We start from the raw sequence: 20,456 nt of genomic DNA, 5'->3' as shown, positions 1-20,456 counted from the left end.
CCTAAGGAATACAGAATTGGAACTTAAGTTATGGATGCTGATTCAACAACTGTGCTATTTTTGGCACCTGAACTGTTCTGATGGCTGTTTATTTTTAAGGTCAGTTTCTGTTTGCATAGCATATACACCCTTCTGGTGGGTGGGAGGCATTATAAAAACAATCACCGCTGCTCAGAATTATGAACTAAACTTGAAGAGGGATGGAAAAAACAGAACTCAGTGTACTTATTACTTTAAAAAACATCTGTTCAGGTCATAAGGTTTGTTGATCTGCTGTAAGCCGTGCCCCCACCAGAAAAATACTATTGCAATTAATATAGACTACTGCAGGAGATTGCAAAACACTTGGGAAGACTTGGATGATGATAAAATGGTGTAAGAAGAAAGATAGAATCAGATTTGGCAATTTTTTTGAACGTATTCACCTTCAGGTAGTACATAAAAAAAAAAAAACAGAACATTCATCCCATGGTTAAAGAGTTGCTAAGAGCTGGATTTTGTGCTGGCTAGCCATGCTTGAACCAGCACATTTATCCCATCCCTTGTTTAAGACTCCTGTTAAATAACAACACATTTCAGTGACATATTTTTCTGTCTTCTTTATGTTGGCCATATCTTTATTCACACAGTCAAGTAACACAAATTCATTTGACAGTGGCGGTTTACAAAAGAAAGTACAAATGATTATTTTGAGCTGATTTTTTTTTTTTTTTTAATAAAATAACTCTGGCCAGCTGATATGCAATGCAGTGTTTGGACCAGATACTGGTATGAAAATGATTTATAACATTGGCAGTGTACCCTCGGCTATGTTCCTTTCCCAGAATTTAAGATACACAATACAAAAATATACTAAAATAATAACTGAGTTTGTAGAAATGTCTGCTGCAATATAATTGCTGTTGTCTAAGTCTCAGTGTACGTACTCCCATGCTACATTATGATAAAATATTTGAATAAACACAGTTCATTTCTAACGATTTGAATGTTTTAAGTTCATCTCAAAATAACTTGCTTGGGTTCTAATCCTGAAGACACATTAAGGACCTTAACTTTGAACTTGTGAGACTGATACAGTGAGATGAGCATCAAAATGAATGTTCAGTTTCTTGGTTCAGAAAGGGAGTAGAGATTGAAATACTGAACCTCATAGGTTCTTTACTTGGGATATTTTCCTGGATTTTTGAAGACTTTTAACAAGTCCTCACTGGGCTACCCCTTTATGTGGTAGGCTTGAGGTCATCAGGTTCTGGTAATCTGGTGAAACTGCCGGGAGGTGAGGTCTGGGATTCTGCACTTGATTCAAATGCAGTAAGCTTCCTCCTCCTTCCCTTCTTTCTATAAATGTACCTGTCCCTCTTCCCCTCCCCTCCTCCTTCCCTCCTTGCCCGGTATCACCAAAATTATATATATATTTTTTAATATGAAAGTGCCAAATGCTCCAGCACTTTGCTAAGGCTGCTCACGTTGAGCATCATATGACCCCTATGCCTTCACAGGACAATTTCCTTAGTGTTTCCAAAGTTCAGAAACCTTGGTGTAGAAATCAAAGTCTGTGCCTATCTTACCACATGCTGATAAGCAGCTATCCAGTCAGGTTTGCACACCTGCAGTGAGAATACCTGAAGTAGATCTAATGCTTACAAAAAATGCCAGCCTTGGAAGTTCTCTGTTCTCCTTAAGAAAATGCATCATGGGAAGCAAAAGCACCAGTTTTCTGCATTGCCCTATCTGGAGCTTTCCTTGCCTCTGAAAGAGAAATTCACTGCTGGCAGGCAAGCATGTTTAAGTCAAGGATTTGCTCCTTTTTCTCCTGAGGGTAATCTCAAAGCATTTGAGAAAAAAAATAAAAAAATTAGTATTGTTCTATTTTTGCAGACAGGAATACTAAGGCACAGAAGGGTGAACTCGTTTGGATCAAGACTGATCTGCAGGTCTCTAGTCCAGGCTCTTCACTAGGCTGTCACTCTCCGCATGCGAGACATTCTCAGAATGATGAGGGGTAACACCCTGACCCTTTGTTCCCTCGCAGGCAGCACAAACAGGAACCAACATCCACCTTCCCAGACACGGCCTCCGGAGAAAATGATAAGGAGGACATGCATTGAAGGCCAGAAGTTGGCTTCCTGGTGTTTAAATTCCACTGATTCCCAAGGAGGTCAGCTATGGAAAGATGACCAAGATACTTCTGAGGTATAAAACTCCGTGTCTGCTGGCCACTGGTCAGCTTTGTCATCGTCGGATTTGTCACTGTCGTCACCGCTGGAGGGTTCGCAGCCTGCGATGGCAGAACAGTACCGCTCCAGCTGCTGGCAATCAGCCTCTGCTTCCTTCTTCTGCTCTGCCAGCAGCTGCCTGTAGCACAGGTTGCAGACCCTCAGGGGTTTGGGGGACAGCCGGGGCATCAAAAACCTCTGCCTGGAGCAGTCCCCACACACGACAAAGCCACACTTGCGGCAGTGGTGCCTTCGAGTGAGGGTGGAGAACTTGGTCTGCGTGCAGCGCATGCAGATGTCTGTCGCCTTGTCTGGGATCCAAGGGGCCGCGTGCTCCGTGGAGGGCTGCCTGCCTGTCTTTGTCAGCAGGTGCCTGATGCACTCCTCCAGATGGCTGATCCACTCCTTCCGCTCTGTCAGGGAGGCCGCAGAAACCACGAAGGACTTCTTTGAGGTTTTAATCATCCAGCGGTTCTTCATCTGCAAGGTGTCTGGCAGCGTCTCCAAAGTGACATCTTCAAGGGGGATGATGTGCTGGGAATTGTACTTCCTTTTGTTAATCACTATGCTACCGTACACCAGGATGTCGTTGAAAAGGAAGAATATGCGAGGCTTTGGTTTCTTGCGGCATTCTTTGGTTAAAATCCCTTCTCCTAGGAGGACTCTTCCTGGCACAGCTAAGGGCTGGCCAGAAGCCCCAAAGCAGTTTTCCACAGCAGCGATGCGCTGGCTGTTGATCTCAGTGTTTGCGAGGTGGTCCACCATCTCCGGCTCACTCTGAGGAGAGGAAAATAAAGACGGAAGTGATGAAGTGCACTGAGCAAACTGTGCCAGGATGAGGCCAAGCATCAAACGTATGCACAGGTGAGGAGCTTCTAATGCAGACTGGGGTTAGGAGCCATCTCCTTGCCACTCTTCATGAGAGATTATTGCCTTTTAAGTTTTCAAAGGTTCTGTCCCCACTTTACAACAGCTTGGTCTCTGCTGGGCTGGCTCTGTTTACAGCAATGGAAGCCCTCTAATATGGTCACCTCTTCCATTACAACTCTGCTTTTCACCAGTATAACTGCATTCCCACATAAAAGGAGGCAGGCTGGTCTAAGGACTGCATACGTGGGTGCATTACTTGTTGTGGAGTTGCTGTACTGTGAAGCTGGAGGGTGCTAGGAGCACCCACCGCCCGTCCTGGCCAGTGAGTATGGCTGCAGCGCTGCACAGGCACCCTGCTGGCACACGGAGAGCACCCGTGGTCTTCAGAGCAAGCGTCCCATCTCTGACAGCACGCTCACCGAGGGTCAGTTACACACACACACGGTTACACACACAAATGAATGCCATTTTAGGCCAGAGCTCAGGCAGGCTTTTGGAACAAAACAGAGTGCTCTATTGTTTGTTCCCACTGATCCTCCGTGCGTGACAAAAAGGAGAAAAAAGGTAGGGGGGAAAAAAAAACCAACATCATCTGAATGAATAAGCCCACACGAGCCAACCGTTCTGCCGCTGCCCCAGCTGTTTCAGCTGCCTATTGCATGTTCCTCCAGCTACAAGACACATCATTCTGAAAAGTCTGATCTCTGCTGAAAGGGAAGTAGCATGCCGCACACTCACCCTTCCCTACACCTCTGCACCCTTGTTCTCATACAACCCGTGTTTTTTTTTCTTGCTTTTAAACATAGATAAAAGTAACTCCAAAGCAAAAGCAAATGTTTTGCTATTCAGTTTGTAGTGAAGAACTGCTTTACGTTGCAAGTTCTATTTTTCAGTGCACCTAATTCCCTCTGTGTTTCATGGTGATGCATCGAGACTATTCAGGCCTAACAATCCACAAGAAAGTGAGTCATTTCCTCTTAAAGCGAGGTATTTCAGAGATCACGAGGTAGCACAGCAATCACAGGGATGTGTGTAGCCCTAGTTTCTATTAGCATTTTGTATAATAACTAATATATAGAACCAGCCTCCACAATTTTTTCCATCCTTCTTACACAGAGTCCCTGCAGCCATGGAGCATTGCAACCTGGAGGGGAAAGGGAAGAGAAAGAGGGCAATATGCTGAGCTGGGTATTTTGAGGATGATCATGATTTACATTCTTGTCTTGCCCTTCACCCCTTCAGAAAGCTGGAAGGGAAACCACATAGTGGCTGTAAAAGGTTGCTGCATGCTGTTTACGTCTTGCCTAAGCTATTTAACAAACAGGTCATTCAATTCTTCTGAGTCCCCAGATTTTTTTTTCTCTAGAGCAGGCCAGGATGTTTAGAATTTCCCTACAGCCTGCACAAAATAGATACTGGTTTATTCCCGGGGGGAACCTGAATGAAATTACCATCTCTGCAAAAATAGCTTTAAGCAAGAAGTGTTGTGTAGCCAGCACTTCTGAAACTCTGGCTTCTGTGAGGGCAAGTATTGGGATTTCTAGTTAATCCATGAAGATAGCACCTTCTGCAGCACAGGGCTTGTCTGAGACTGCAAGAATGCCAGCAGGGCTCCTGCCAGCCCTGTCTGTTCCACAGAAATCTTTCCAAGACTCACTCAAGAGCTGCTGGGATCAGCTTGGATACCAACCCAGTAAGGCGAACAGAAGCTGACAAGTTACTAAAAGAGGACAATCCCAAGGTGAATTGTTCCCTTGAACTACAGGGAGGATCGTGAGGCTTCCAACTTCCCCCTTTAAGGATGTGAATTTTCAGGGTCTTCAAGTACCAGAGCAGATCTGACAGATTTGGACAGAGCAGATTTGATGGATTTGTTTTATGTTAAACATCAACTCGTGTGTGTTCTCCAGCGTGAAATGCAATTTAAAATTAACTACAATACGACTACTTACAACTAAAGCATCAGCGAGACAGTAGCAGTATAATAAAATACCTTCAGAGGAAGTCAAAGAAGTGAGAAACTCTGAAGAAGTAGGAAACTTCTGAATTTTTGTTTGTCTTTTTCAAGAAAAAGCGAGGGGAAAATAGCAGGCTTCAGCTGGCTGATTGCAAAAATGATCCCATGCCCCATTCTCCTGAGATCAGTACTGTGCCAGCAATTTGTAGTCACGAGGTGGTCGCCATGAGCTGACGGCATGCTGAGCTACTGGGGGCATGCTACTGCCAGATGTGCAAGAATGCACAGGTATGATACAATCAGCAGCAGCCCAAGTAATGCCCCAAAAACCCACTGTTTAGTACTTAGTACTTGCTATCAGGAGAGAAGAGAGACTCTGTTCCCTTCCTTACAAAATGCAACAAAATGCTGTAAAGAATTTTTGGCACCAGCAACACCAACTGGGATAAATCAAGCAGTTTATCTTGCTCTCGCTGATCTTGATTCCTAATGCTTGCAGATCACAGAGACCAACTTTTCTCCTGTGTCTTTTATTCTATGCATTTTACAAGCACAGTCCAAGCTCTCAAGTAAGTATGGTACTTGAGACAGCTCTATTTCCAGGGTTTTCCATGCACCAGATCCCAGGGGAAATGAAAACATTTTGCCAGATGTAAAGACTGTGCCTGAAGAGCCAGGACACACAAGCTAGATCGTTTTCAAACAGGAGTGCAAGCCCTATTGAGGTGAGAGCTTTATCTATTGGATTTCTTTGGCCTATAAGCAGGATAGAATGCTTTTGGACTTCTCATATCATAGAATGGCTTTGGTTGGAAGAGACCTCATAGATTATCTAGTTCCAACCCCCCTGCCATAGGCAGGGACTTGCTGCACGGGGCAAAAGGACAACAGGACAGACAGGTGATGGACACAATCCTGAAACGCAAAAGAAAGAAAAGCAAGTTTCCATTATGTGTCACACTCCCACTGGGAGGATATCTTTGTATTCCTCCATCCCTCTGAGTCATTACATACTTAAAATCCATGAGTTAACTAAGAAAAGATAACTCCATCCTAGGTAGGATTCACATTGCTTAACTCCAGGCTCAGACAAATAACTCCATGCATCTTCGCACTCCCTTATCAGTCAGCGGGGAGAAACAGCCATCTGTAAGGGCACCTCACCTCTTCCCACCATTTGGGAGATTAATCCTGCCCTGAGTTTCTAGATACTGCTTGCTTTGACTAATCACCCACGAACTGATTTTGTTACTACTGTGACTCACTGCAAATAATGCTCAGCTTTGCCTTGGAATGGGAGTACTGCCTACGACAGTTTCTGAGTCTGACTATTACTGCGGTTTCCTTTACTGTGAAGTGAGCGTCTCTGCCTTTAGGAACAACAGTGATGCGATATAAAAATCAAGATATAACTTCTAATCTATTTGATTAATTTTGGTAAATATATTTTTCCCTCTGTCTTCAAGTTTGTTCTGTGACATCAGCAGGATCGTGGTGCTTATTTACCAAGTGATACACGCATATAAGCATCTCGTGGCAGAAACATTCACAATTTAAATGAGAGAGGGAAGATGCACTTTTACTGGTGTTCTACTTTACATGGGAGTTTTTGGCATGGCAAAGTTTGATTTTCTTCTTCTTTTTTTTTTTTTTGGTCAAGTTCCTTTTTTTTTTTCACGTGATCAAATATTATGCAGTGAATATATTAACCCAATTTATACAATTGGCATTCAAAGGAAAAAATACTATTTTGTCTTCACTCAACTCCACATCTTTCAACAAAGAGCGCTTGTTAACTTGTGATTATAAATAGCCATGTTGATGCATGCCAGGCAGAGCATTTTGTCCTAAGCTCCTGGATCAGTGAGTCTGGAGTAGGTTTCTCAAGGCTGTTTGTATCTAAGGCATAGACCTAGCAAAGCTGTGAGCTGTTCTACCTGGTTCTTCAGTTCCCTCTGTCAACCCTAACTGACAGTCTTGTATCCCCTGCATACATAATGCATACCAAATGCAAGGGTTGGCCCGCGGAGATGAGCACGTTGAGAGCAGATCTGCTGGCAGACTTCAGCAGGCAAATGCTCGGAGCCTCCTCTCTCTCCAGACCTCGCTCCCTCCTGGTTCAACCAGCTGTGAAGTCTCTTCTGGAGTCAGAGCTGCCAGGAGCTCCTCCTCACAAAGCACACTCGTCAGGAGGTGGTCACCTTTTATCCAGGCATTCGGTGCCCGGGGCAGGCATTTAGAGCAATAGAAATCCTTCCACTCCTCTCCCTGCCTGATTAGAGCTTGCCTCTCCCTCCCTCCCACGCGTGCTGATAGCTGCTGAGCCACCGGGGTACGGGAGGGCGCTGGCAGTGCCCTCCCAGTGCTCTTGGCAACCCCGCTTTAGGGCTTGGACATTTTGGGAATGGCTGTCACGTCAGGCCTTTGGCTGAGAAATGACACCTGTCCTAGTGGGGTATGGACTAACCATGCTGAGCTTCTTGTGTTGCTGCTTGGTGCATTCAGGACCTCTGGGACGTGGGGCCAGAGTGGGGCAGCAGCCAAGCAGGGGCTTTAGAGGAGCTCAGACTGATGCTGTCCCGGCCAGCAGTTGGTCACTCAGGTTCAGCTGTAGCTCTTGCACGTACCGCCCAGCTCTGGGGCACCCGAACAGCTTCGCGAGGAGGGAAGGAAAACCCAAAACTCCCAGAACGGCCTCCTTTGCCTTCCTGTCCCCCACTCTCTCCATGCACCCGCTAAAGCAGCGCAGCCGGGCTGCCCTCTGCACACCTCTCACTGCCCTTGCTGGGTCAGCAGCACGAACCCGGGGACCCGCCGCTGTCCTGTGCCCTAAGAAGCCCTCGGGCCCTCCAGCAAGGAGGCTGCGGCTCCGACCTAAAGGCACGTGCTCGGGCAGCCCGGAGCCAACGCGAAACAGGTACGGGACAGCAGGACCCGGGGGGGAGCATCTCCCCCTCTCGTGCCCCGTGCGGGCACACGGGCAGCGCCCCCCGCCCAGCTGAGCCGCGCCCGGGGCACGCTGCTTTTCTGCCCCCCTTCCAGCGCCGAGCCCTCTCCCAGCCCCGGGGCTTCCCGAGCGGCGGGGCCGCCCCGCTCCCGGGCGCTGCGGAACGGCGCCCGCCAGCTCCCCGGCACCGCTGCGGGCTAACGGGGCTCGCTCCCTAGGCAAACCCCGGCGGCTTGCCCGGAACGCGACACCGCGCCGCCCGCACAACCTCCCCCCGTTCCCGTTCCCGTTCCCGTTCCCGTTCCCCGGCCGGTACCTCCGAGTGGGCAGCTCCGAGCAGCTCCCTCCGCGCCGGGCGCCCCTTCGAGAGCCCGCCCCGCGCCCGCCCCGCGCCCGCCCCGCGCCCGCCCCGCGCCCGCCCCGCGCCCGCCCCGCGCCCGCCCCGCGCCCGCCCCGCGCCCGCCCCGCGCCCGCCCCGCGCCCGCCCCGCGCCCGCCCCGCGCCCGCCCCGCGCCCGCCCCGCGCCCGCCCCGCGCCCGCCGTCCAATAGGCGGCGCTCGGACTCGGCGCGCCGCCGGGAGGCCACGCCCCCTGGTTGGGCGGCGGCCAATCGGGGGCCGGGGCGGGGCGCGCCGCCGCCAGGGGGCGCCCCGGGGCGGTCTCCCCGCGGTGCCGGAGGTTGGCGCGGGCCGGCGGGGGGGAGGCGGCGAAGCCTTCGCAGCTACCGACTCTGTCGACGAGAGCTGAGCCGCCCGCGCCCATGCATAATTCAGGCGCTCGCTCGCCCTAATGGCTTTTCTATTTTTAATGGGAACTGATGGACCTGTCAAGGCTTTAGAAATGTTTTTCTTCCCGGGTTTTCGTTTTCTTAGGTAATGATAATGTGTGCTGGGAGCTTATGGCGCCCTTTAGAGCTGGAGTGCTCGGGCAGCTGCATGAAGTTTCCCCGCGACGCCGCAGGAAGCAGATGCTAGGGTCAGGCCATCCACACCTTCCTGAGCATCTGGGAGGACAGACCCGGCAACGGAGGCTGTTGGGCTGAGCGAGGGTTTTCAGGTTGTTTCTCAAGTTCAACTGTGGGGTCTTCCCTGTCCTTGTGGGAAGCATGCCCAAGCAGCCTGTCGGTGCTGAGAGGTGCAGAGCAGGTGTCCGTGCTGGGCACTTGTGAGCCTAAGTGCTGCTCCATGCTCAGCCCTGGCACCAACTGGCCCAGCTGCCCCAAGAGCTGACTGTGGCAGACTGGGGAGCATCTATCCAGTTAATCCTTGATAAAACGATTTTTTTTAATTGTAAAACTGTAAGTACACAAAACCCTGAACTGAGTATGCCAGAGTCAGAGCCTGTCTTATCCACCACAGTAATTTAGATCTAACCTAATGGACTGTCACTTTTAAAACTTTTTTTTTTTCTTTTTTTTACACCCCCCCCCCCCCGTATGTCCTAAAATTACTCTGAATTCACTGTTGGGTTGTCGTAATCAGAGTCTTCATCACTTGTTTCTCAGTACACTCACCTGTGCAGCAATCACTGCATGGTAACGTGTCAGCCAAAGGCAGCATCTGGTGAGGCAAACAATCTGGGGTTTGAAGGTTGTGTTTACTTTCTGCCGCTTCAGTTGGGAGTGAAGGAGTGTTTAGGCAGCTGCTGCATAAAGCAAGGGAAGCTTCCAAGTATACACTGTGCATGCCTTCAGTGTTTATCAGTTGCATTGGGGAGATGACTTTTTTGTTTGTTTGTTTGTTTGTTTGTTTTTTTGGAAGCTATTACATCCCAGTTTGAATGCCTTGAGTTGAGATATAAACTCAGAAGGTAACCAGTAATCTTAATGACCATTTGATAGTGAGGCTCAGGAGCTCTTTTTTTCCTGGCGGTTAAAGTGAAACATTTGTGAGACCACTTGAAAAAGCTGCCGCCTGAATTACCAGCTTTTAAAGTCTCCTTATCTTGCTCTGGTTGCATTATCTGATCTATTGCCTCTGGCATTTTCTCTAAAACCACTTGTTTCTCAGTAGCAGAAATACCTTGCCCAACTGGGATGCAATAATTTCAAAACAAGTAAAGGAAACTGCAGCTGCTCAGCTGAGTCAGCCAAAGGTAAGCTCTGCAGGGGTGAAAATGGATTTTTATTATCTTCTAGTGGCAAAGTTACTACAACAGCCTGCAGGAAAAACTTAGATTATAATACTTACAAAAACATCTGTTAAATTCTGAGCTCAGTGTATGTTTAGTGCATGTTGAAAAAAAAAAAAAAAAAAGCAGATGCTTTATAAAATTGTTCTGAATAAAACTCAGTGTTGAGATTCAGTTTGGGATGTTAGGAACCCACTGTGATCTTAGGATAGGCGGAGGTTTTAATTAGTTGACTACACGTGTCATTTCGTCATCAGATAAGACAGTTTGTAGCTATGGAGATACAGTGTGGTATCAAGATTTTAGTGAATTGAGCATGGAATATACTCCTATTAGTTAACAAGTGAATAAGTTAGTGTGTGTTCTTTAGACACGTTAGCTGTAAGAATGAATAACCTCTTTCCTGTGCTCTGTGAGAGTGTGGTATGCATCTGTCTCCCAGTGGATTCAGCTAATCAGGGTATTTTAGAAATTTTTGAATTGCTGTGGTTGATTTGTGTCACAGAAGCACTACCAGCATTGTCTGTGTGCTTTAGAAATGAGGTCCTTCCAAGTCTGACAGTGCAAAAATGACAGAGCCATACTTGGCTCTGTCAATATAGATCTAACCTGAAAAACATTGGTTTCCAAAATATTACTAGTTTGAATCCATTGAAAGCACTGCCAGACAAACGTGTTTCAGAGGGTCCTTCTGGCTCCTCTCTGCCCAGGCGCAGGAAGTTGCCTACTTTTTGAGTTTTTCCTAGGAGCCTGGCTGCAAAATGATTGCCAGTGATTAAAGTATTCCCCAAAGCAGCCTTGAGACTTGCTTGTTCATTTTCCTTTTGTGTTAGGAAGTAATATACGATAGACGTGCTTTTGTTTTTACAACAGCATTGCTGTACTGTGCACACATGCAGCACTTCATTCCAAGGATCCTGAAGTGTAGCATAAATTCTAATAACCATGTGAGGGCTTGTGTCCTCCTTACAGAGAGTAAAACTGAAACTGTGTGAGTTATATATGGTCATATGCAGCTTGATCACTGAAATAGGAACAGTGGTTTATTTACCATTGTTTTCAGCAGCAACTGGCTATGGCTCAAAGTGAATCACAGGGAGGCCGAGGAACAGCCCCAGGAGCTCCTGACTCACAGCCTCATGTGCCTTGCCACAGGGTCACAGCCCAGCTCAGGCATCTCAGTGATCATTGCAAAAGCTGTCATGTACAAGGAATTAAACAAACAAACAAACCCCTCTCTCTGCACTTGCTAGTTTGCATCGTAAAGAGCCTTTGCATTTGCTGTGCCTTGTCCTTCCCTGCTCAGATCAGCAGCCCTGTTTTTCTGATCATGTATTTGTCACCACAGTCACTAGTGGGTTCTGCGGGGCTCCGTTTCAGGGCCAGTTCTCTTTAATGTTTACATAAATGACCTGGATGCAGGACTCAAATGTGTGCTGAGTATGTTTGCAGGCTAAATGAGGAGCTGTTGGCTCCCTCAAGGGCAGAGAGGCCTTGCAGAGAAATCTTGATGAATTAGAGGGCTGGGCAATCACCAACTGTATAATATTAACAAGAGCGAGTGCCAGATTCTGCACCTGGGACGGGGCAGCCCTGGATGTTTGTACAGATGGGGCATGAGAGGCTTGAGAGCAGCCCTGCAGAGATGCATCTGGGGGCTCTGGTTGATGGCAAGTTGAATATGAATCAACAGTGTGCTCTGGCAGCCAGGAGGGCCAACAGTGTCCTGGGGTGCATCAGGCACAGCATTGCCAGCCAGTAGAGGGCAGGGACTGTCCTGCTCTGCTCTGTGCTGGTATGGCCTCACCTCAAGTGCTTTGTGTGGGTTTGGGTGTCAAAATACATGAAGGACATAAAACGATTACAGAGTGTCCACAGGAGGGCTGCAAAGGTGGTGAAAGGACTGTAGGGTAAGGCATACGAGGAGCTGCTTGGTTTGTTCAGCCCAGAGCAGAGCAGGCCGAGGGGAGGCCTCATGGCGGCCTGCAGCTCCCTCACCGGGAGCAGAGGGGCAGGCGCTGAGCTCTGCTCTCTGGGGGGACAGCGACAGGACCCGAGGGAATGGCATGGAGCTGGGACAGGGGAGGGTCAGGCTGGGGGTTACGGAAAGATTCTGCACCCAGAGGGTGGTCAGGCACTGGGACAGGCTGCCCAGGGCAGTGAGCACAGCCCCAAGCCTGACAGGGTTAAGGAATGTTTGGGCAGTGCTCTCAGACGCAGGAGCAGATTTTTGGGTGGCCTTGTCCTATGTGGAGTTGGGCACTGGACTCAATGATCCTTGTGGGTCCCTTCCAACTTGGGTTATTCTGAGCCTATTCTATATGCAGTGCTGTACATAACCTTTAGGTAGAACTGTGATTTGACTGCTGAACAACCAAAAATGACCAAGGACGTAAATGGCATAGGTTAAATTTAAAAGCTGTGTATAAATACATAATAGCTAATTGCTCTTGGGGTCTAGGGAAAAAAAAAAAAAAAAAGGGTGTGTGTTCTCACCAGTAAACAAAACAAAACAAAAAAGATGTTTGTGGTTGTCACCCTTATGAGGTTTTCAAACCTGTTTCATCTTTAAGCTGTATACCAGTGTGTGTGTGTGTGTTAAGCTTTGACAGTTGTCTGTGCATCTCGGGGCTGTGGAGGGATAAAGTATTTTCCTTGTTCCTTCTTAATTTTCACTGATAAAAAGCAATGGTGAAACATATAGTTGGAGAGAGGAATGCTAAGGATTTCCCTGCTAAGTCAATTTCAGTGTTAATAGTTTGTTCTCTTCACAGTGGACTGTAATTGTAATCACAGAAGTAGTTAAAAGATCTGATCCAAAGCTTGATAAGAGTTTTAATTTCAGTGGATCAGCATGTAACATGTAGTTCCATTGAAAGCCCCCATCTTGACTGTAAAAGTGATCAAATACCCTCAGTATTTTATGTTCCTTATATGATATCTTCAGTGCGTGCCATTCTGCCTGGTATGGTATGCTAGACATGTGGGACATGCTAACACTTGAAATGTAAAACCATGAGCAGAATAATTGCGCTGCCTTGTTCTTTCAGGGTCACATGGAGAGTGGCAGGAGTGTGGCAGATGTCAGGAGGGCTTGCTGGACTTCTGGTGCTGGGAATACGAGGCGATGACTAAGAAGCTGCTGTGCCCAGGACCGTGAATGTGCCTTGCCTTGCAGTGCAGACCCCTCACCGATGTCCCACGCTGGCACCCCTCTCTCTGCTGTGCAGAGCACTCAGCACCACATGCCCCATGTCAGCTCTGCAGCTTCTCCCATGTGTGCTGTTGGGTTGAAAGTAGAAGGGTGCTTTAAGGCTGGAGAGTAAGCATGACAAGCAAAGAAGAAAGGGGTTGTATAATTTCAGTGGAAAAGTTTCTTTTATCTAGGTTACTTAGACTGACTCTCTCTCTCTCTCTCTTTTTTTTTTTTTCTTATTTTTCTTTCAGGCTCTGTTGCTAATCATGCTTTCTTTCACTCTTGACAGCATGTGTGTTCCCTGAGATTTGTGTTCATTTTTTGAGTGGATTCATCAAGTGGCTCGGACACCATGAGTCTCTACGTCTCACTAAAGAGCTGCCCAGTATGGGGACATACATGTATGACAAGAAAAGCTCAGAAGTTTTCTCTGTTTTATGGAGCTGAAGGGGTGAGTACCCAGTAACGACTAAGCAGTAAATTGGGCGTACTGCCATGTCACTATTTCTGAGTAGTGATCATGCAGTAATGGGAGCAGGCTCTAGTTGTAATATGAAAAGGGAGGGTGAAAAAGATGTGAGGTAAGGGAGTATGAAATGCCAGAGCCATGAGAAGGCATAGGCATTCAGGGCAGAGAGGTACAATATTGGAAAAGCAACATATGAAATGAACGTAGAAAAATGACATGTCTAAAACAACATTTTGCAGCACGCTTGGAGAGAGCTTTTTTGAAGCTTGGCTGTCCTTCCCAAATAACATAATTCTGTTCATGTTCTTCTGAACTCTTCTCCTACTGTTGTTGTATTTAAACAGGGATCTCATATTCAGTATGCTTTTATTGCACAATATAATTCATGGTAAACAATTAGGTATTTCAAATACTAAACTTAGTCAAATTAGGCATTTCAAATATTAAAATGGAGAAAAAAGCAGAGGGAACAAGAGTGTGATAATCATGACTTAATTATAAAAGATGTAAATGTGTTCGCTTATGATTGACTGATTAGTCAAAGACACATAAAAGAGTTTAATTCAGAAACCCTGCTTTGTCCATGGATATAGCTTCTATTTACGTGAAGAACATGCTTTGGTCTCTTTCCTTTGGAACTGTTGCCCAGGCTGTGTGTGTGCGTTGCTTGGAAAGGAAGTCATCTCTGTGTGAGGGACCTGTGCCTTGCCCCACATCAATGCCTTTTGTGCAGGCGGTATCTGTTGTGATTGCCTGGGGCATCTGGGGAAGTTTTATGCATTGAGTGCATATTGCAGAGTTCTATGAAAGGGGAAAGAAAAAAAAAAAGTAAAAAGTAAGGAAATAAATATTTCCTCTTGGGTTGTTCAAATATAAGGGGAAACAGAAATGCGGCATGTTTTCAGGGTGTTCTGCTGAAATCCTGGAAACAAAAGAGTAAACTTGACGGGGATTCCCATCCATTGACATGCTGGATCTTAAAATGGAGAGGTGCTGAGCTGAAGGAGGAATCATGGGGGTTTCGTATAAGGTAGGAGGAGGTTTATTGGCTTTTAGGGAGCCTGACGCCGACTGGGCTGTGCAGCATATGAGATGTGACACAGGCCAGAATACAGAGGATTTGTGTGAAGGATTGCACCATAATTTATGAAGTGTAAAAAATATTGCCTGCTTGAGAAACCGGAGGGATTTCTTGTAATAGGAAGCATGTGGCAGGCTGTTCAGGGACATCTGAAAGGAGGAGTTAAGGGTCTTGCTCTGTACATCAGCTTGAGCTGTGAAAAAATTGTCCATGTGCATGTGCTACCATCCTGTCTTTTGGGGAGTTGAAGGTACCTGCAAGAGTTAATGTTTCCTGAGATTTCTCTCTTTCTGGTATACTGAGATATGCAGAAGGCTTTGTTTTTGGGTATGTATGTGTTGTTGTTGCTGTTTGTTTGTTTGTTTGTTTGTTTTTTTCCAGAATGAAATGCTTCATCTCTAACCTGAACCCTGAAGAGCAGTTGAGGGGAGGTAGGGGAAGGCAGTGCAATTTGGCTCTGTACCATTTGGGCTGTTTGAATTCATTGGCTTGGGAGCCCCTAGAAATGCCTCAGGCTGTGTACCTCCTCCCGCACCCAACTTGGGAGAATCTCTTACCACTACTGCATGCATTAGCCTTCATTAATACAATTAGCATAATAGTGATTAGGATTCATTATTCCCTACCAAAAGATAAAGCCAGTAAGACATATCTCAGAATCAAATTTCTTAGCGCCTTGTCTTGGGATTGCTTTATTTTGGAGTTGTTTGCCTCTTTATATCCTTCCATCTCCTAGAAAAAAGAAAGCCACTTAATTGTAAAACTGTTTAGGTCAAAGAAATGCACTGAGATGATCTTTCACGCATGCTAAATAGGTGAATTGATCTATGGGACCCACACAGCTCAGACAGCTACTCAACAGTAGAAACTGCGAACTTCATCTTCTTCAAGCACAAAAGCTACTTAGTTTCCTCATGTTGAAGACTTTTTATAATAGCAATAAGACAACTCTAGAGAGAACCATCTAATATTAACTCCAGGGAGTAATCATCTAATCACAATCTGGGGGTGATTTGAAGCACTCATCTGGACCAAATGCCTCACAACACCCCAGGAGTGGTTTTATTGCATGATAGCAGTACCCCATTGAGCCTTATTGCTTAATTAAAAACAAATTCCCAAGTAATTTTTTTGCCTTTCCATAAAAACACAGTAGTACATAGCATGTATAAAACATCCATTAAATGATGGTAGATGCAAATTTACATTGTGCGATACAATCCGTTTCTTTACCACTTGGGGTTGAAGTTAAATGTAAAACCATTTCCTATAATCTGTGCACTGCTGCGTTTAGAGAGGAATAAATATGGGAAGGAGAGGTTCATTGTAGGATGCCTTGTTTTTATTAAGTGATATGTTTGGTCTCTTTACAAAGCAGTTTGACTCCCCGTCCATTTTACAAACTCAACAGCCTATCAACAGTGTGGCCTTTTTTGCTACTTCCTGAAGATTTCCTTGGCTTGCTGTCCTGTTTCAATGGCGATCTTCAATAGGAATCCTGTGTTTCTGTCTGGGGTTTCCATTTCTCTCTGGGCAGAGAGAGCAGGAGCAGTGCAGGTGATGTATTTAGAATACGTCTAGCATACTGTACAGATGCTGCTTGGTGTCCTTCATGGGTTTTGTAGAGTAAAGCAGATTAAGCCCAGTAGACACACAATACGGCCACTTTTGGTGGCTTTGCTGCACAGCTGAACTCTGCCTGCACCAGGTGGGTGGCTGAGATGTCTCAGCCTCCCACAGTTTGAGTGTATCTGCTGCAACAGCTGTAGCTGCTCAGCAACAGACACAGGTGGCAAAGGAGAAGAGTAAGAAAGTGCCTTCTGTCTATGCTGAGGGGTTTTCCTACCTCAGGGTCCTAATCCACAGCTTTCTTTACACCTTTACAAGGTGCTTTCATAGCCCCGAAGTGATTCCCAAATGTCAGGTTCCCTAAGGATTTTGGGTGTTGTCCCTCTGTTGGTAGAGGAAGCAAATTGAAGGTTTTAAGTGATTGTGTGAGTGCTGGAGACATTGCTCCAAAATCCTGGCAACCACACCTGTATGGACTTTACGTCACAGTACTGAAGTAAATGAGGGAAAGAGGGCCAGTATGACTTTTTCTTCAGGTTAGTCACTCAGGGGTTCCTTTAATTGATTGGTGGAGATGTACCTGCAAGTTCAATTTTTTGAAAAAAAAGCTGAGAATTAGTAATAACTATTACTCCAGTTGTCCACGTGCCAAAGCCTTCTTGTGGCACTCACAAACTCTGGATGGAGGATGACAGATGTGCCAATCCTGCCTGCTGTGGGCTCCACTCAGTGCTGCACAAACCCTTCTGTTTCTCTCTGGCAGATGGTGACTCACAGAGGCTGGTGGGAGCTGAAGCCACGTGTGATATGCAAGTACTGCTCACAGCAGGTTGCAGCACTCAGTGTTCCTACTAAAGAGGCAGCGTGCTTTGTCCCACATTTAGATTTTGGGAAAAAAAGAAATTTTGTTTGCTTGGTGAACCTCTTAGCTAGAATGTTTTGCTGATTCCATTTTTAATGGCCTGTTAGAGAGATGTTAGGTGTTGTGAAGGACAATTTGTTAAAAAGGGGTTGTGGTATTGTAGTGATGAAATGAACAAGAGTAAAACTAGCTGCTGCTCCTGCTGCCTAAGATTAGTAAGGGTGGTACACAGCATAATTAAGTCCGTCTATTTAAACTCTTAACGTAGCAACCTGGGACACTGCCAGGTCAGGAAAGGACATGAAAGGACCTGACTGTTCTTGAACAATGAACATTTTTACCTGAAAGATCTCTGCTGGCTTTATTAGAATCGCACAACTAGGAATGCCATTATCTTGCTTTGATGTGGCTCTCGAGAGCTAGCTGCTCGTACAGCTGACACAAAGCAAGTAGCCAACAAAGGGACATCCTAATGGACTTTAATACTTTACTAAAGAGTTTCTCAACCCCTCAGCTGCATGTCATCTCACAAATGCTCATTTCATCTTGACACATCGTGGAGATGATTGTGTGCAGTGAGGTGAGCATGTGCCTTGGCTAAGGGGCAGGGTTTTGCAGCCTTGCTGCAGTCAGACTTGCCCAGCCCTGTCACAGTGGCTCAGTGCAGGGCTGCTGGGGCGTTCAGCAATACTTTTTGCCTGCTGCAGCCCGAGCGTGTCTGTAGGACAGTGTGGGGGGCTGCCCTGGAGTGGGCCTGAGGAGCGCTGCTGCAGCTGTGCTGGAGCTGCTCCCACTGCTTTTTTTTGCAAGTAGGTCTTGAAGCAGGATATCGGTTTTACTGGCCTGCCTAACAGTGAGAAAAAACAACCATACCTTTGTGGCAGCTGGTCATGCTGGGCAGCTGCATGCTGCTGGGGTGAGGAAAGGCATGTTGCTCAGCTGCAGGTCTTCCTCTGAGTGACAGCAGCAATGCTGAAGTACAGACCTAACCTATTTTCTCATCTGAACGTGTATTTTAAGCTTTAGGTGTAGTATGATGTTTGTTCTGTATCCTGCATTTACATGGCTTTCAGCAAGTAGTGTGAAGATTCTTACTTTGATGGTTCTGGGAAATGTATGACTTCTAAGAATACGTCCCCATGTGAGTGAAATGAAAGGTATGATATTTTAGCAGTTGGAAATGCCTGTCTTAGTTTAGTTCTGTTTCCTGATTTCATTTTGGCACCAAAAATAATTTAGAAAGCATATTTGCAGAAAGTAAAATCACTTTTTATGGAAACCTCAGAGAAAAGCAGCTGACATAGGGTAAGGCATGCACCAGATTAGCTGTACACATAGGCATGGCAAAAAAAAAAAAAAAGAAAGTTCATGTAAGGTAAGGGAGCAGTTTCTAGGCACTGTCTGCTTCATGGCTGTTTTTTTCTGTTAGAACAGACGAAAAAAAAATCACTTTAAACCTGTGAGCGTCTGGCTCCATCTGCTGGTAACAAAGCAAAATATATTGCACTAAGCATAGAAAGAGGTGGGATTTCTATTTTTATGCCAGCTGCAACAGAAAACAACAAAACCAAAAATAAAAATGGAATAAAAATGGAATGCCTGTGCGTCAGAACCGAGCCACAAGATGTTAATGTAGTTTTCTTGAAGGTTCAAAACATTCTGCTGCCTGGGAAGAAAGCTTTATTTTCTTCATAAGCACATAGCCCAAAATTGGCATCTTTCAGAGCACAATACCTCCGTTCTGCATGAAAATGATGTTTGCTCAGGGCGTGGACTATACCAGCAAAGCTTGATGCCTCTGTAGGCGATAACTGTTCCCTGCCCTGCAGCTGTAGGATGTTTTATTTTGTTTCCCACTCCCCCAAAATATCTTTGACAAAATAGCTAGAACTCATTATACCTCTTCCTGAAAATGCTAGCTGGGGAGAAGGAGAGATGAACAGTTCTTTGAGATAGACTGCCAGGAGTCAAAAGAAAATAAAGCTGTTTTAGCACTTCACCAAACAGTGAATGTTACATTGCTTATTGTGCATGCTTAATTGAGCTTGATTATGCAATCTGTTCACCTTAAGAACTCTGTTAATTATGGAAGTAAGCCATTGCATGAAAACAGAAAACCTCAGGTTTTCTAAAGTATTGACCCAGCTTTATATATTTTATTTTATTTTTTTTCAATTGAAGTAGAAGCAAAGGAAATTATGTTGGTGCAGTGCTGTCCAAAAGCTGTTTTTCACAAGTAATTGCAAATAGGAGGTAATGCAATGTGAATGCAAAATAAAAAAATACGTGTCTTGTATTTTTCTTATTTCATTTCTATGTACCTATGTGCTTTTTTTTTTTTTTTTTTTTTCTCTTGGAGATTGAGGCTAGGATATATGGGGCCTCATAATCTTTGTATGAAGAGTAGGTTTTCAATCCAAACTACTGCATGGTAGAACTGTGGGAATGCAGGTGAGGGAATATAAATTTAATGGCTCTGCTACTTCTTGCCCTTACTGTGCCACTCTACAGCTAACATGAGCGGTGAGTTATTTGCATGCAGCGCTTCCCTGAGGGGACGACTGAAGACCTGCTTGGAAAGAATATGTTCATGTCAGTCCAGTCCTTGTATGGCAGGCAATCATTTCAAAAAAAAAAAACATCACCAAAGTGAGAACTAGCCAGGGTTTCTCATAACGGCCTCAACAGAGAGGTGGAGGATCAAAATGAGAGGTAGAACTAATCTTTACTGTTTAGTGTCATACTTTTAAGCAGTACCAGGTGCCATGCAGAGGGAAGCATGTGGTTCCTGAGGTTTCTTCTTGAAGCTGTCTCCAGTTCCTACAATTCCCCCGCAACACATACACTTTTAACTTTCAGATTCATCCTGTTTCATTTCACTGGTGGTTCCAACTTTTGAATTCTGGGGTTTGTGATTTTCTCCGTATCCTGGGGATCATTTTAAAGGGATCCACTCACCTTTTTGAAAGATACTGTAAGGGCAGCACCTTTTGCTGAAACTAACAGTAGATAAATACTACAAGCATCTTTTATTAGAAAGTTCAAAACCACAACAAATCCTGCCTGGAGTATGTTGGATAAATCAGATCTTTTGTAGACATCTGGAGATTGTGTTTGCAAATCCCCAGCCGGTTTGTTTCATAGTCATTGTTACCATAA

The 20,456-nt window shown here is 45.7% G+C and overlaps 1 protein-coding gene and 1 long non-coding RNA gene across 3 annotated transcripts in view; one reads left to right on the top strand and one right to left on the bottom strand.

Annotated features, from left to right (window-relative positions):
* Positions 1-586: 586 nt before the first annotated feature.
* On the bottom strand, positions 587-8,360 carry PLEKHF1 (pleckstrin homology and FYVE domain containing 1). Of its 2 annotated transcripts, none has more exons than XM_084533415.1 (2): positions 8,307-8,360; positions 587-2,993 (listed from the first exon to the last, which is right to left on the bottom strand). In XM_084533415.1, exon 2 carries the CDS (start codon positions 2,979-2,981, stop codon positions 2,160-2,162), a length of 822 nt encoding a protein of 273 aa, XP_084389541.1. In that variant the 5' UTR covers positions 2,982-2,993; positions 8,307-8,360; the 3' UTR covers positions 587-2,159. The 2 variants fall into 2 exon arrangements, with proteins under 2 accessions (XP_084389541.1, XP_084389542.1); XM_084533416.1 differs by lacking the exon at positions 8,307-8,360 and adding an exon at positions 7,049-7,190.
* Positions 8,361-9,922: 1,562 nt separating this feature from the next.
* Positions 9,923-20,456, top strand: part of LOC311443182 — a 30,372-nt gene continuing 19,838 nt past the window's right edge. Inside the window, exons 1-3 of the long non-coding RNA XR_014697109.1 lie at positions 9,923-10,084; positions 13,171-13,442; positions 13,606-13,767. This is a non-coding gene — a long non-coding RNA (uncharacterized lncRNA). The remainder of the gene's footprint in view (positions 10,085-13,170; positions 13,443-13,605; positions 13,768-20,456) is intronic.

Source organism: Aythya ferina, assembly GCF_964211825.1.
Source record: "Aythya ferina genome assembly, chromosome: 12".
NCBI lineage: Eukaryota > Metazoa > Chordata > Aves > Anseriformes > Anatidae > Aythya > Aythya ferina.
This window is presented reverse-complemented; position numbering and strand designations above follow the sequence as displayed.